Source organism: Oncorhynchus gorbuscha, linkage group LG07 (assembly GCF_021184085.1).
Source record: "Oncorhynchus gorbuscha isolate QuinsamMale2020 ecotype Even-year linkage group LG07, OgorEven_v1.0, whole genome shotgun sequence".
Classification (NCBI taxonomy): domain Eukaryota; kingdom Metazoa; phylum Chordata; class Actinopteri; order Salmoniformes; family Salmonidae; genus Oncorhynchus; species Oncorhynchus gorbuscha.
The window spans coordinates 29,558,544-29,573,554 of NC_060179.1; the positions used below are offsets into that span (position 1 = coordinate 29,558,544).

Consider the following 15,011-nt stretch of genomic DNA (forward strand, 5'->3'; position numbering starts at 1 on the left):
CTTTCGCTCCATTTCTAACAACACATATTCATCTGCCCCTCCGAGCCCTGAGATCAAAACACACACGCGCTTTTTTTCTAGTCAACAGAGAATCGATAATCGCACACACAAACACTCAGGTAACGGGGGGGGGGGGGAGCAAAATATATGCAATCTCACCCTCTGTGGAAGAATCTTGTCTGCCATTTTCCTTCTCTTGGCGCTACAGAGAGGGAGAGAAAGATGGAGAGAAGAAGGAAAACGAGAGCATGTTACTATGGTGACTGATAGTGTAGAGCCCAGGCCATCTGCTAAAATCCTGGGCCACATCCAGCACCCCAGTGTCCCAGCTGTGTGTGTGTGTGTGTGTGTGTGTGTGTGTGTGTGTGTGTGTGTGTGTGTGTGTGTGTGTGTGTGTGTGTGTGTGTGTGTGTGTGTGTGTGTGTGTGTGTGTGTGTGTGTGTGTGCAGTGTGTGTGTGTGTGTGTACGCAATGCGGATGTGTTTATGTGTTTTCGGGGGGGATCCAGCGAAGGCAGGCGTACGGTATGCACACCTGGAGAGCAGGCACCAGTGGCATTCAAAGTGGCACATCAAAAACCTCATGCACTAACCTCTCATGACTTCAATGAGTCTAGACTTCTCTTCATTGATAGATGGTGTGTATGTTCGTTAGTGAGTTTTGGCTCCTATGCCAACTGTGGCCCACTCCGGAGCCCAATTTGCTATGTGACCACGAATTACAATGCTTCCGAACCCGGCTTTCTTCTTTCCGGTGAGAAAAAAACAAAACAGTTGCCTATTACCTTTCAGCAGCTCACAGACTTGTCAAATTCTTTGACTATGAAAAAGTACTGAAAATATATGGAGCGATATTTCCATTTCCTGTCTTGGACAACATTGTTACGACACCTGACGGGTTACTTATCATGGGTACCCGCTAAGGCCAATGCGGTGTGCTGGTTTGGTTTAGATGCCTTCAGACTCTACTTGGCTGTCTTGGTAGCGTCTGCAGCTGCAGTCTGTGCCTCCTCAGTGAACTTTGGCTTACATGCTTTTGTTATTTTTTGTAAAAAATTAACAAATTGTTTATCCCCGAAACAGTCATGCATTGTTAATATTGGGCCCAGATACTGATTTGAGAGAACAAGTTTGAAATAGTACACAGTGTCATGGATTTGTACTCTCTCAAGCTCCTCTGCATATCTGGTTCGAGTCCAAGGGAAGCCATTTTGGAAGCGTTTAGTACACCATAGGACAGAGATGGATATGTATAATCTAACGGTTTGGGATAGATACAGTGTGAGGAAATGGGAGTGCTGTCAAACTGTATTAGACATTGGTATACCAGCAGGGATCTGATTCTCACTCAGAAATCTTTTAACGGGGTAGGGCAAAAATAATTATGGTTTGTTAACAGGCCAAATAGTCAAACACATTAGAGCAATATCGGGATCTAGGTTACATTTCAAAGGGATCTAAGGGTCTTAAACTGGGAATCAGTCTAGAGATCACATCTTGGCAAAAGAGAAAAAGGTGTAGTTGATAGGAGAGGTTAGGACATCCTTTGGTGTTCAGCTGACATTCCTAAAAGAAACAGTATCATTTGTTCCCATCATGCCATGCTTCAATCTACAGCATGCATCAGCACATTCTGATATACCGTTATGCACACCTGGTTAAGTTTTCCTCATGGGGAGACAGGATTTTTGGGGGGTTACATGTGGGGGTGGGGTGACCGTGTCTACACTAGGAAGTGCTAGGGTCGGGGGTCAGGGGAGAGGGCAGGGGGGGGCGAGAAAAAACGTGTGAAAAAACGGACATGCAGCAGAATATACTCCTACTTTGATCCGAGCGTTGGATCTGATTGGGCATCTCTCATGTCCATCTGCCTCGCTGGCATCTCATTGGCTCCGGGGAATCCCACTGGCTTCCTAAGGGTTGATGGGATTTGAAGGTGGTCCGATTAGAGAGGTTGGTTGGTGTGGCAACACACTGGTTGCAGCAAGCAGGATGTCTGTTCTGAAGGACACACTCGGTGGTCGTGTGTGCATGTATGTGAATGGGTGCGTTAGTATAGGTGCAAGTGTTTCGGTAGTATGTACAGGCAGCGGTGTGGGGGGTGCGTCTGTGTGCATGCACACACAAAGTGAGAGAGGAGGACATAGTGGATCCTGGTTAATCAGTGGATCTGGGCGTCCCATTGGACCCTTGTCCGGCAAGGAAGGTTCTCATTGGACCATGGGGAATCATGCTTCACTCACTTCAGTGTTTCAGTGTTTCAATGACACACTAATAACAGGCAGACACACTGCTAATAAACACAATGGGACAAAGACACAGAGTAGCACACAGAGGAAAAGTGACAAGATAAGCAGAGAAAACGTCCCGTCTATGGTTCTGGATCCAGGTAGTATTGATGAAAGTAGCTTGTGGGCAAACTGGGCATATCTGAATGCTTCTATGTAGGCAGTGGGCTTTCTCTGTAGTTGAATATCTCTGGTGCTGTAGCTGCACCTGAAACTTTTTTACGGCTTTTTTCCCCCTATAACTCTCAGCCAAAACACCCGGCCTATTGTCTAATGGATATACTGCAAAGAAGAATCACATTAAAACTGATATTTGACTCCACTGCAATTATGCAAATCTATTTGTAGCATCTATGTACATTTACATTTGAATATGGCCCATTTTTCGAAGCACTGGCAGGTTTGTGTGGGTAGGAAAGTTCTGGCTCCACACGGCAAGCTCACGTGGGTCTAGGCAATAGCCATATGGTCTCAATGACACTGCAAACGCAGGTGGCTGTGCTCTGCTGGGCAGTTGACTGGGGAGGAGGCCGTCGACTGCCAGAGGGCAAGCATACGCTTTCCCAGAGAGAGAGTGTCACCCACTGGGTCACCCTGGGCCATCGATCAGGCAAGGTCCGCCACAGGGAGGGAGCCATGGAAGTGGGGGGGGGGGGGGGGGGGGTGACACAGGACAACATTTCCCTGGTCCTTGTTTGACAAGGCTGCTTAATTGTGAGTGGATCAATTGCACTGCAGAGAGTGCATATTGATCTACTCTCTAGTAACCATACCTGGCTAAATCACCTCCCGCACAAATTACTCACGAGTCATAACTGTTTGTCTAGATGTGAAGCACAACACACTCTGTGGCTGTTCATGGGATAGACTGACTTGTTACGATTATTATTGGGATAGACTGATTTGTTAAGGGGGAGACAATGCATTTTACATCCCAGAGCCCAGGTCAGCTCTCATTCTCAGGAGTGTAGATGGTAGACAAAAATCTACCATGGCAGCTAACAGCTAACAGACCACAAAACAGACTGAAGACAGCGGTCATACATTTGGCTAAACTCAACCGCTCAATGTAGATGAAGGGGTGAGCAGTGTCAGACACAGTAGTGGTTGCAGTACCAAAGCAAGCAGAAGGGGGAGCCCACACAGAGATACTCACAGCACGACAGGAGTGACAAACACTCAGTCTGATAGATGCAGGTGGTGAATTGCAGATATTACACACAGAAACATGACGAGAGGCATGGAAAAAAACATGGCTAGGGGACAAACCACAGACACAGAGCCATGCAGTGGTTGACAGGGGACGGGGGTTGGATCTTGGACGGATCCTGGCCGCGTGACTCACTTTCTGGCCCGGTTCTGGACGTTCTGCTGTTGCTGGACCTGCTGGGAGGGGGCAGGTCTCTTGCGGCTGGGCTCCATGACCGGCGCGGGTAGGCCAGGCCGCACCGCAGGGCTCCCACCGAACGGGGGTCCGGGGGGGCCCATGGGAGCACCCTGGTGGGGCATCCTCGCTCCAGACGGCATTCCAGGACGCTACAGAGAGGCGATGGAAGACACAAGGGTTAGTTACTGCACATATCAAATACACAGACATCACGGTTCGGTAAGTAGTGTACATTCATGTGATTGGACTGGATCAGGTGTTTTAATGAAGGGCTGGAACAAAAGCCTGCACATACTGATGCCTTCCAGGATTAGGGTTCCAGGGCCAGGAGTGGAACCCCTGGTTCATTTCCCAGCCCAGGTGCAATTTACTCCGGTGATTCCGTTAATAAGACATTGAATGAATGAAATCAGGTCTCATTGTATTAATTGTGTGTTGATTACTTTTTCACTCTCTCATAACTCTAATTCTTGGTGATAGAAAGAACACTCAAAATATATCCTGAAGGGCCAACAGGGTTTCGTAACACACACACACACACCTGCTGGGTCATTAGACTGAAGCCAATTGTCCAAACGGCTAACAATCTAGCAGTGTGTGTGCTGTTGTGTCTGATGCCCGGGCCCCCACTAGCAGAGAGAGGCCTGCCTGGCAACCTTGTGAATCCTGGGAACAGCTGGGTGGCCCAACACCTGTGGCCATCTGTCTGTTGGTCAGGCTGTCTATCTGTCTCATGGCAACAGCTGTTGTCCCAGGAAAAAGGCTCTGCTCTATGCCTCAGCTAACTATCTGACTAGATAGGGGGGGGGGGGTATGTAACCCAAAGAGCTACCCAATAAGAAAAGAGATCCCAAATAGCTACCCGAAGAGAGGAGAGTTCTGTGCAACAAGCATGGGAGAAAATACAAAGAAACGTGGTTCTATCTCCATTATGTTACGACATCAACGCTTCATGAGATTAGAAAATCAATCACTACATTTCCTAATACGGTATTTCCCTAAAATTGTTGACATGCCATTTGAGACTGTGGTAAAGCCAACAAAACTACAAAGGAAACACTACATCATTTTATGCCAATTCTAATAACTGATTTTGCTTTTCTGTGTGGTTAATATTGTATAATAATAATCATTCCACAAGGAGGAATTGTGTCACATATTAGCCTCACTCAGAGAATGCAGTGAAATAACCAATCAGGGTTGGGGAGTAACGGATTACATGTAATCTGTTACATGTCAGGGATTACAAAAACCTGTAACTGTAATCCGTTACATTACCAGCAAAAATGTTGTAATCAGATTATAGATACTAGATGATTACTTTGAGGATTACTTTTAAATTCAAAAAGGTTTGCAGAACAAAACTCTTTGAACCATCTCTGTTTTCCCAATGACATTCAAATCAGCATTGAAAAAAGGCACAAGTTCAAGTTAGTTCCACCTGAGAGAGTCTGACCACAAGTCAAAGACCACTATGATAACACACCAAATGGGTTTGATGGATCGCGGGAAAAGAGCACGAATAGGCTTTTGTAGGCTACAGTCCAATGTCTTCCAACGGTGCGACTGCTGTCGGCCAAAGATGATCCAACTTGAATAAAGGCTTGGAGGTAACGATGACAGCAGTGGTGTCGTCTACGGCGATACGGATATCACTTATTATTGATGTCTACATAGCGCATTGATGTGAATCACACTGCTGATCTCTCATTTAGTTATTTGCGCCTTACGGATTGTGGTTGTTGTGGATGGCTGCTCACAAATCTAAATGTGTATTTGAACATTAATAATGGTTCACTTCAAGAGGTTTAAGCTTCCTATCAAACAGCTGCACAGTGGGGATCGCAGCCTATGGAATAAAAGTGGGGCTTTCATTGCTCAATCTAATTCATGCTGATCATTTTTTTTTATCCATAGGCCTAATGGACACATGCTCAAACTCGCACACTTTTGATAGACTTAAAGGGGGCAATCCGTAGCCTCGTGAACTTAGTTCAACTGTCACACTCCATGAGAATCCAAAATATGAGCTTGTTTTCCTCCAATGTTTGTAAACATTGTAAACGTAAACAAACACTGTATAGCCTCACAACATCAGGTTAAAACAATACTGTTGGTATCATGGATGGTCAGTCCTTGCATCCATAGCACTGTCTATTAATCTGAGAGTGGTTACATTTCTCCAGGCCCATCCCTCCGTTTTTATTTTATTTATACCAAAACAGAGGGATTTCCCCTTTAAACAGCTGCATATTATCAAGATATCAAAGTGTCACCAACAAAAAGTTCAACAATAGGCCTATAGCAAATCCTGCATATGGCCTTCATTTTTCACATGTAAAAACTCTTTACAGTAGTGCACAAAGCATACCATTCAATGAGAGCAGCATTTATTTTTCAACTCGAAATCAATGAGCACAAACTGTCCTCCATGACAACAAAATCATAAACAACCGAGTTGGGCTGGCTAATTAAGTCCTTAGTTTTGGGGTTATGCTCAGGTAAAACAATTTGGTTAATCTATACTTCCATATTTACAAGTCCTATTCTTGAAGATCAAGGGGTATAACATTTATGGGAATGACTGGAATCCTGATAGACTTTGGTTAACGATAGAATTGAATCGTATTATTGCATGTAGTAGAAAGCTATGGGTTAGAAGAAGCCTACATAACCAACCCATTAAGTGAAGTTTAACATCCATATCTGGCCAGCTATGTAAACATTAAAAGGCATTAGAATACAAAAATGTATGTTAAGGGGGAAGTAATCTAAAAGTAACTGAATGTAATCAGATTACGTCATTACGTCACAGATTACGCCCCCCCAAAGTTACGTTACTGATTACAATTTTGGACAGGTAACTAGTAACTGTTATGGATTACATTTTAGAAAGTAACCTACCCAACCCTGTAACCTATTCTTACATACACCTCCTGTCCTGACTCCTTCAATAGCCACTTCTTATTCATAACAAATAGATGAGAGAGGAGCCCTTGTGATCTGGCAAACAACCACCTTTACACCTTCGTATCGAAGTGGTCTTGCTAGGAGAGTTTAAAATCCTCCGAGTCTGCATCCCATATGGTGCCCTATTCCCTATATAGTGCATTACTTTTAACCAGAGCCTTAAGAGCCTTAAGAGCTATTTGGAACCACAGCCCTAGTCCTATTATCAGTCAGATAGTGAAGATTTTCATTCCAAAAAGCTATATCCACCATTTTTTTTTCTTCATCAGAAATGATTGCGTATGGTTACCTTCATGTGTGTAAAATATTCTCCGATTTTTTATTTGTAGATTCTAAATGTGTATTAATATAGGGTTTGTTGCAAAACGCTATACAATGTTTGTATCCTGTATATTTGACTGTGATATGTTGTTGTCTCACCTAGCTATCTTAAGATCAATGCACTAACTGTAAATAGCTTTGGATAAGAGCATCTGCTCCATGACTCAAAGGTCAAATGTAAATATTTGACATACATGTGACTGGTCTCGTATTGATTCATTTTTGAAACACTTTTACAAATATTGATGTCACAAATGTACCATTTGTAGAGTTCAAACGTAGTTATTTGTTACATTTGACTCGCATTACTACATACTTCTCTTAGAGTGAGAAAGATATACGGCGTTTTGCATCAAAACACGATTTGTCTCTTTAAAATGAAACCATCAAGTGATAGATTTCAAAACAAATCCATGTCGGTCATTGAACAACCCCATGCCACGATTTGATGGTGAAGAGAAGAAAAAAAACACCAATCTTTCTCAAAGTTATTTTAAAAGCAAAAGCTTATAATTTACAACGTTTGTGAAAATGGACATATAGCGTTTTGGAATAAAATTCTTTAAGTGGTTCTGCAGAATGGTGATGGCTGTGAAATATGGCACCTCACAGAGTAGGAAACGGAGTGACAATGTTACCACATTACTGACCACCACCTCCCTAGTTCTCCTGGGAACAATAACAGACAGAACACAGTAACAGGCCATATACGACTAGCGGTGTACTGCCAAACACAATCTCTGGGATCATCGCCTATCACCCATGCTTAATTAAACTAGTGCTTTTGACATTTCTCATTCCCCCGTAGGCGAAATAGAGCAGGTTTTCTGTTGTGAAAACAAGATAATCCCCGTTGGTGAATATTGGGAGAAAAGTGAATATACTGTATGCACGTCGACTATCAAAATCAAACAAAGACACGTACTGACATCTGAACAAGCGCACCCCAAACACTCTGAATCATCAACAGCACTCATAACAATATCAGTTTACTTACTCCTACACTTATTTGGTTGAGTGACTGTGTGAAAAATAAGAGTTGTGGGAGACATTGGGAGCAGACAGAGACGTTTGCGTCACTACCGTGACCCCGGGTTCCCACTGGGCACACCATGTCATTGCAACGTGGATAACTAGGTAATATTTGGTTGAGACGTTCGTTGATCAATGAGATTACAACCTATATTTACCCACTCAAAAAGACAGCCAAAGGTTAGTTGAACTTCCGATGTTTTTTCACGATGCTTTCAAACCATCTAAAAGCACAACCAAATTCCAATGGAAAGACCACGTCCGATATTTTGTTTGTTTATGCAACAGATGAATGTGTTATCACTGTGCTTCATCTAAAAGCAGAACCAAATGACCTGGATGCAGTTGAAATTACATTCAAAGTAAATGATGCAAGTCATCAATGCCGTTTAGGAATCTGCACAGATCATTACAGCAATTGTGAAGATCTCCACAGACCTGCGACGACCTATACACTCACACGCTTACACGGAACCTAAACCGGCTGCGCGCGTGCGCCATCGTGCATGCATTTATTTTGCCCCCCCCCCACACCAAGCGCGATCACAACATGCAGGTTATAATATCAAAACAAACTCTGAACCAATTACACTAATTTGGGGACAGGTCGAAAAGCATTAAACATGTATGGCAATTTAGCTAGTTAGCGTGCACTTGCTAGCTAACGTTAATGTGTCCTATTTAGCTAACGTGCTGTTGCTAGCTAATTTGTCCTGGGATATAAACATTGAGTTGTTATTTTACCTGCAATGCACAAGGTCCTCTACTCCGACAATTAATCCACACATAAAACGGCCAACCAAATCGTTTCTAGTCATCTCTCCTCCTTCCAGGCTTTTTCATCTTTGAACTTATATGGTGGTCGCATCTAAACTTTCATTGTATTACCACACAACCGGCAACAAAGTTCCTCTTTCAATCATCCACGTGGGTATAAACAATGAGGAGATGGCACTTGGGTACCTGCTTCTATAAACCAATGAGGAGATGGGAGAGGCAGGACTTGCAGCGCGATCTGCGTCAGAAATAGGAATGACTTCTATTTTACCCCTTGGCAACGCAGACGCTCGTTGGTGTGAGCAGTGTGGGTGCAATAATTGAATAACATGGATTTCTAAATGTATTTTGCGACGCTCTAGCACGCGACGTGTCCGGTCTGGTTAGCATGTTATATGATAACCTACACTTAGGTCATGTTTTTTAAAACTTGTCGACCAGGATATTTATTGTATTTCAAATGTGATTATTGATTGTTTTTTCTTTGTCAATGAAACCAAATATTAACATCTGAAGGAGATTTATATTCCACTTAGATAGTTCCATCTGTGCCACTGGCATTAATTCAAGTTTGTCTAAAAATTAATAATTGATATGTTGGATTCACGTCTTCATCTCAACCAAAAATTGAAGTTAAAGAATAGGACTAAATCAAAACAAACTTTAAATGCACTTCAAATAAAGTTTGATTTGATTGAGTTCAGTATCACAAAATATCATTACATTTTAAATCAACCAGAGCTTGAAACCCTAAGCCTATTGTATTGTCTATTTTTAGTTCAAATGTTGGGTTGAATTGAAACAATAACTGTTGTTGACTTTGCAAACGCTATATAGGCCTAAATAGTATCATTGATGATATATGGCTTATAGAGTATGGTCACATTTCATTTGCATTGTTAAACCTACCCTTTGGAATGACTTGGAAAGCAACAGTGAATGTATTTCGTTTTTTAAGTGGAGTTCTCTCCACTATCATTCTCACAATAGCACTAATAATCAGTGACAAATATCATAGCTAAGCAGGGTTTGGTTAAAAATCTGGACAGGAGACAAAATGGTAGCTCTAGATAGATACATTCTCCAGTAGGAGGTGCTGCCCAGCCCATCGTTTTTTCTTATAGTGTATATAAACGTTCTTTTTCAAATCCAAAGTATTTTCCACGTAGATTCCACGTCACAATGCGTTGACAAATTACGGTGAAACGATGTTGATTTAACCAGTTTCTGCATAGTGGGTCACCCCTATTTCCACCCTGGGGCTGCAGATGTCCCTGTCAGAGAGTTCACTGGATGACCAAACATGCTCTTTAAACATTAACAGAAAGCATCCCAAATGGCACCATATTCCCTTTATAGTGCACTACTATTAACCAGGGCCCATAGTGCTCTGGTTAAAGGTAGTGCACTATACTAGGGCTTATGGTGCCATTTGCAACCATAATAACAGCAGGCCCACATGGGGAAACAGTTGCAAAAACTGCAATTTTATGACCAGCGTAACTTGAGGAGCAAATGGCAAAGGGCAAACTGGGTCTCTACAATGTTTTGTATATATTCTCCACTCAAAGTGTTCAAATAACACCAATAGCCACAGCCATAGTCTGTGACTGTGGCTTTAAATGTCATATGACCTAGTGCCCTTTAAAATGTACACAGAGGAAGAATGTCAATGACATGCATGTCTATCTCTCCTGGCTCAAAGTTGAGAAGAGATTGACTGCATCAATATTGGTCTTTGAACTAGGCGTTGAAGGTACCGCACTATCTGTTTGGACACTCATCGGCATCACACAAGACATGCAACCAGAGGTCTCTTCACAGGCCCCAATTCCAGCACGGAGGCTGGGAAACAGTATTAAACAGAGCCATGACTAGATGGAACTCTGTGCCACCCCAGGTAATTCGAGCTAGCAATAAAACCAGATTTAAAAAATGTAAAAAACGGGGACTGTGAAGAGACACAGAAATGGTTATGCATTTGGTATTGTATGATGTTTGTGATACGTGGTTGGGATACGATTGTGATATGTGGTTTTCTCACCTGGCTATCTTAAGATTAATGCACTAGCAGTGGTTTGCTCTGGATGGGAGCATCTGCTAAATTGCTCATTTGTAATGTAAATGTAGTGCTATGTATGTATATTTATGTATTTTATTTGTTATGTTGTTTCCTGTTTGGACCGCAGGAAGAGTAGCCGCTAATTGGGGATCCTAATAGGTACTAAAATAATGGAGGCCAGCCAGTCAGTGAGGCGGAGAGACGCTGTGGTGCAATGGAGTCCATGTCCTCTCCCAGTCACAGTCACACAGGTGCTGCTGTCACTCTGCAGCCTGGAGGCTGGAGCCAGGAGGGGAGGGAGAAGCAGATGTGTGGTCTCTCTGAGGCCTGGGCAGAGAGAGACAGAGAGAGTAGCTCTTAAGGCATGGCCAGACCGGTAGGATTGTCGAGCTGCTGCCGGCCGAGAGTACTTAGCACCTCTGAACACGCAATTTGCAAACTGAGTGCAAACCGATTGTACATGTAGAAAACGGGCAAAAATGACATCCGGACTCTATAACACACCGCAAGTGAATAAAATGGGTCAACCAACTGGGTTCCTCTGAAGTCTAAAGAAGGACGTGCCCTATTGGATAATATGATGTGCTCTATTGAGTGGTCCTCCTCTTCAGTATTGTCCCCCCAAATTCCCTACAAATCCATGCCAACAGCACCCCATATCTGATACACTGAATTCAGTCCACCGCAACTCTGCCAGCCAGGCAGCAATCTAATCTGCCATGTGGATGGATATCTGAGACCTGTGATGGTCTCTGTAGGAGAGGTGATTGGATTTGGAGAGGCCACAGTGAAGTTAACCCCACAGAACTAAAAATGTGATTCAATGGACTGCACTGTGGATGATTCCTAGGACTAAAATCTCTGGGTGAGGAAAAGCCACTGAGGCATTTTATCTGACCCACAGCTCACCGCAATGGTGGAGAAGCTCAGTAATAGAATCCTCTAAGAGGGCAGGGCAAAGTTCACGATAGCAGTCACACACACATACACACACTCTTGGGCTTATCCATGTCTCCCACGCAGAGCGCTGAAGGGCCTGTATCCCCCCCCCCCCCCCACAGACAAAGGCCCTCTGTGACCTCCACATCTAAACATGTACAGGAGGAGGAGGAGAGAGGCTCCAGTTCTCAGGGCCGCCTACCAACCAGGCCTCCAAACCCATCTCCAAGAGACCTCTCCCCCCCACTGACTCAAACACACACACACACGTACACATTCCTGCCGGAGGCTGGAACACCACGACCTTCACAGCTCCACATCCGTGCAACAGTGTATGTGTCTGTTTCTGAAGGAATGTGGCTGGCCTTTCAGATGTTCTATCTCTGGAGGGAGGGTAGTGTTGTCTTTACCTAACTGTGGTAAATGTTCATCGGGGTGAGTCTCAAACGGCACCCTTTTCCCTTTATAGTGCACTACTTTTGACCAGAGCCCTATTGGACTATACCCTATGGGGAATCGGTTGCCATTTGGGATGCATCGTGGGAGTGAAACAGAAAGTAAAGCGTCACTGCTCCCCACAAACTTGAAAGATTCCTGCCCGTAGGTCAAAATATTTCCCTACTCGGCAGTCTTCACAGTGAGCCGGAGTCTCGTAACTCGCCGGCATTGCAGTGAATATGATAATCAAGACGATTCCTCTCCTTCAAATCTATTGAGAGAAGAGGCAGGTATGAAGGAAAATAAGCAGGTGAAATATCTGGCCTGGAGTGGTGCAAGAGAGAGGGAGACTCATCGGTCTGGTCTGTTGAGAGGATAGTCATCTGGCTCATCCATCGCCTCTGCTCATTGTTTCCCTAAGTCTGTGCTGGGTTAAACCTTATACAGCCCCGAAAAGGCCTGAACATAACCCTGGCAAGGTACTGTACCCCTGCCCTATTCCCACTACAAGATATGAAGGAGAGTCTGAGTGGAGAAAGAGAACTCTACTCTTCAATTCACATGACATCCTTGCCTTACCTTTCGTTGTGGCTGGCAACGTCACATTCTTGGTCCGCAGCTCAAATGGACCGTGAATGTCACAGTAGCCACTAGCCAGTAAGCACAAGCTATTCAACAATGACTGAAATTTTTCTTCAAAACCTTCTAACACTCTTGAATAATGCAACAATTCACAAGCATGTAAACTCAGCAAAAAATAATAATAATAAACCTTTTTCAGGACCCTGTCATTCAAAGATAATCTAAATAACTTCACAGATCTTCATTGTAAAGGGTTTAAAGACTGTTCCCCATGCTTGTTCAATGCACCATAAACAATTAATGAACATGCACCTGTGGAACGGTCGTTAAGACATTAACAGTTTACGGACGGTAGGCAATTAAGGTCACAGTTATGAAAACTTAGGACACTAAAGAGGCCTTTCTACTGACTCTGAAAAACACCAAAAAAAAGATGCCCAGGGTCCCTGCTCATCTGCATGAATATGCTTTGGGCATGCTGCAAGGAGACATGAGGACTGCAGATGTGGCCAGGGCAATAAATTGCAACGTTCCAACTGTGAGATGCCTAAGACAACGTCACCTATGGGCACAAACCCACTGTTGCTGGATCAGACAGGACTGGCAAAAAGTGCTCTTCACTGACGAGTTGAGGTTTTGTCTCACCAGGGGTGATGGTCGGATTCTCGTTTAACGTCGAAGTAATGAGCGTTACACCGAGGCCTGTACTCTGGAGCGGGGTCGATTTAGAGGTGGAGGGTCCGTCATGGTCTGGGGCAGTGTGTCACAGCATCATCGGATTGAGCTTGTTGTCATTGCAGGAAATCTCAACGCTGTGTGTTACAGGGAAGACATCCTCCTTCCTCATGTGGTACCCTTCCTGCAGGCTCATCCTGACATGACCCTCCAGCATGACAATGCCACCAGCCATACTGCACGTTCTGTGCGTGATTTCCTGCAAGACAGGAATGTCAGTGTTCTGCCATGGCCAGTGAAGAGCACGGATCTCAATCCCATTGAGCACGTCTGGGACCTGTTGGATCGGAGGGTGAGGACTAGGGCCATTCCCCCTAGAAATGTCTGGGAACTTGCAGGTGCCTTGGTGGAAGAGTGGGGTAACATCTCACAGCAAGAACTGGCGAATCTGGTGCAGTCCATGAGGAGGCGATGCACTGCAGTACTTATTGCAGCTGGTGGCCACAACAGATACTGACTGATACTTTTGATTTTGACCCCCCCCTTTATTCACATTATTCCATTTCTGTTAGTCACATTTACATTTACATTTAAGTCATTTGTCTGTGGAACTTGTTCAGTTTATGTCTCAGTTGTTGAATCTTGTTATGTTCATACAAATATTTGTGAGAGGACGTTTCTTTTTTTGCTGATTTTATGTGCGGACCACAGGCGGCTTGGTGGCACCTTAATTGGGGAGGACGGCCTCATAGTAAGGACTGGAACGGATTTAATGGAACGGCATCCAACACATGTGTTTGATACCATTCCATTCGCTTGGTTCCAGACATTGTTATGTGCCGTTCTCCCATCAGCAGCCTCCTGTGGCCCAGACAATTAAAGGGTTTATTTTCTGGTCTGTAGGCTACACTTTTTTTTATTTTAGCTTCAAGACAAAAGCACAGAGTTGCTATAAGAGCCATGTCTTCATCAAGTGATGTTAGACAATCAAAAATTAACGATTAACCCTCTCATACAAATAAAAAAAGTACAGTGGGCCTACCTCACAACATTACAACAAACCAGGCTTCACTTTTAGCATTTTAGGCTTCAATATCATGCAAATTGTGACTGAACATGTGGGTATAAGTGAATTTACCATGACAAGCTGTTTTATATGGAAGCTCATACCCGCCACCACCAACAACAAAAAAAGAAATTGTCTCATGATATGTCAACGTACAATTAGTCTGATCAACTGTAGCCTACTGATAACAACCACAGCTGCAGGTAGCCTAGAGAAGCCTACGCGTTCTGATCCCATCTGGGCCAGGGGAAAAGTAACGTCATGTTTTTTGTAGCCTAAGGTATGTATTTATAGCCTAAAATAGCCCTATTTACTTGTGTTCTGAGAAAATGCGATCAAATTTGGTTGATATTCACACTTCGGGTGGCTAGGCTACCTAGGCCTTTTTAATCCAAAATGACTGACTGGATGAGTATCTGTTTAATTACAGATACCAAGGCCTACATGATGAAACCCTGCATACAGCGAGCTCAGC

At 43.8% G+C, this 15,011-nt stretch overlaps 1 protein-coding gene across 3 annotated transcripts in view; it reads right to left on the reverse strand.

Moving 5' to 3' along the window:
* Positions 1 to 15,011, reverse strand: part of LOC124039762 (SWI/SNF-related matrix-associated actin-dependent regulator of chromatin subfamily D member 3-like) — a 48,083-nt gene that overhangs the window by 12,788 nt on the left and 20,284 nt on the right. For 2 of the 3 annotated variants that reach the window (XM_046356100.1, XM_046356099.1), the window contains exons 2-4: positions 3,633 to 3,823; positions 1,823 to 1,912; positions 160 to 202 (exon numbers count right to left, since the gene is read on the reverse strand). In XM_046356100.1, the coding sequence (XP_046212056.1) occupies positions 160 to 202; positions 1,823 to 1,912; positions 3,633 to 3,823 (324 nt within the window). The remainder of the gene's footprint in view (positions 1 to 159; positions 203 to 1,822; positions 1,913 to 3,632; positions 3,824 to 15,011) is intronic. The other variant, XM_046356101.1, reaches the window with a different exon arrangement.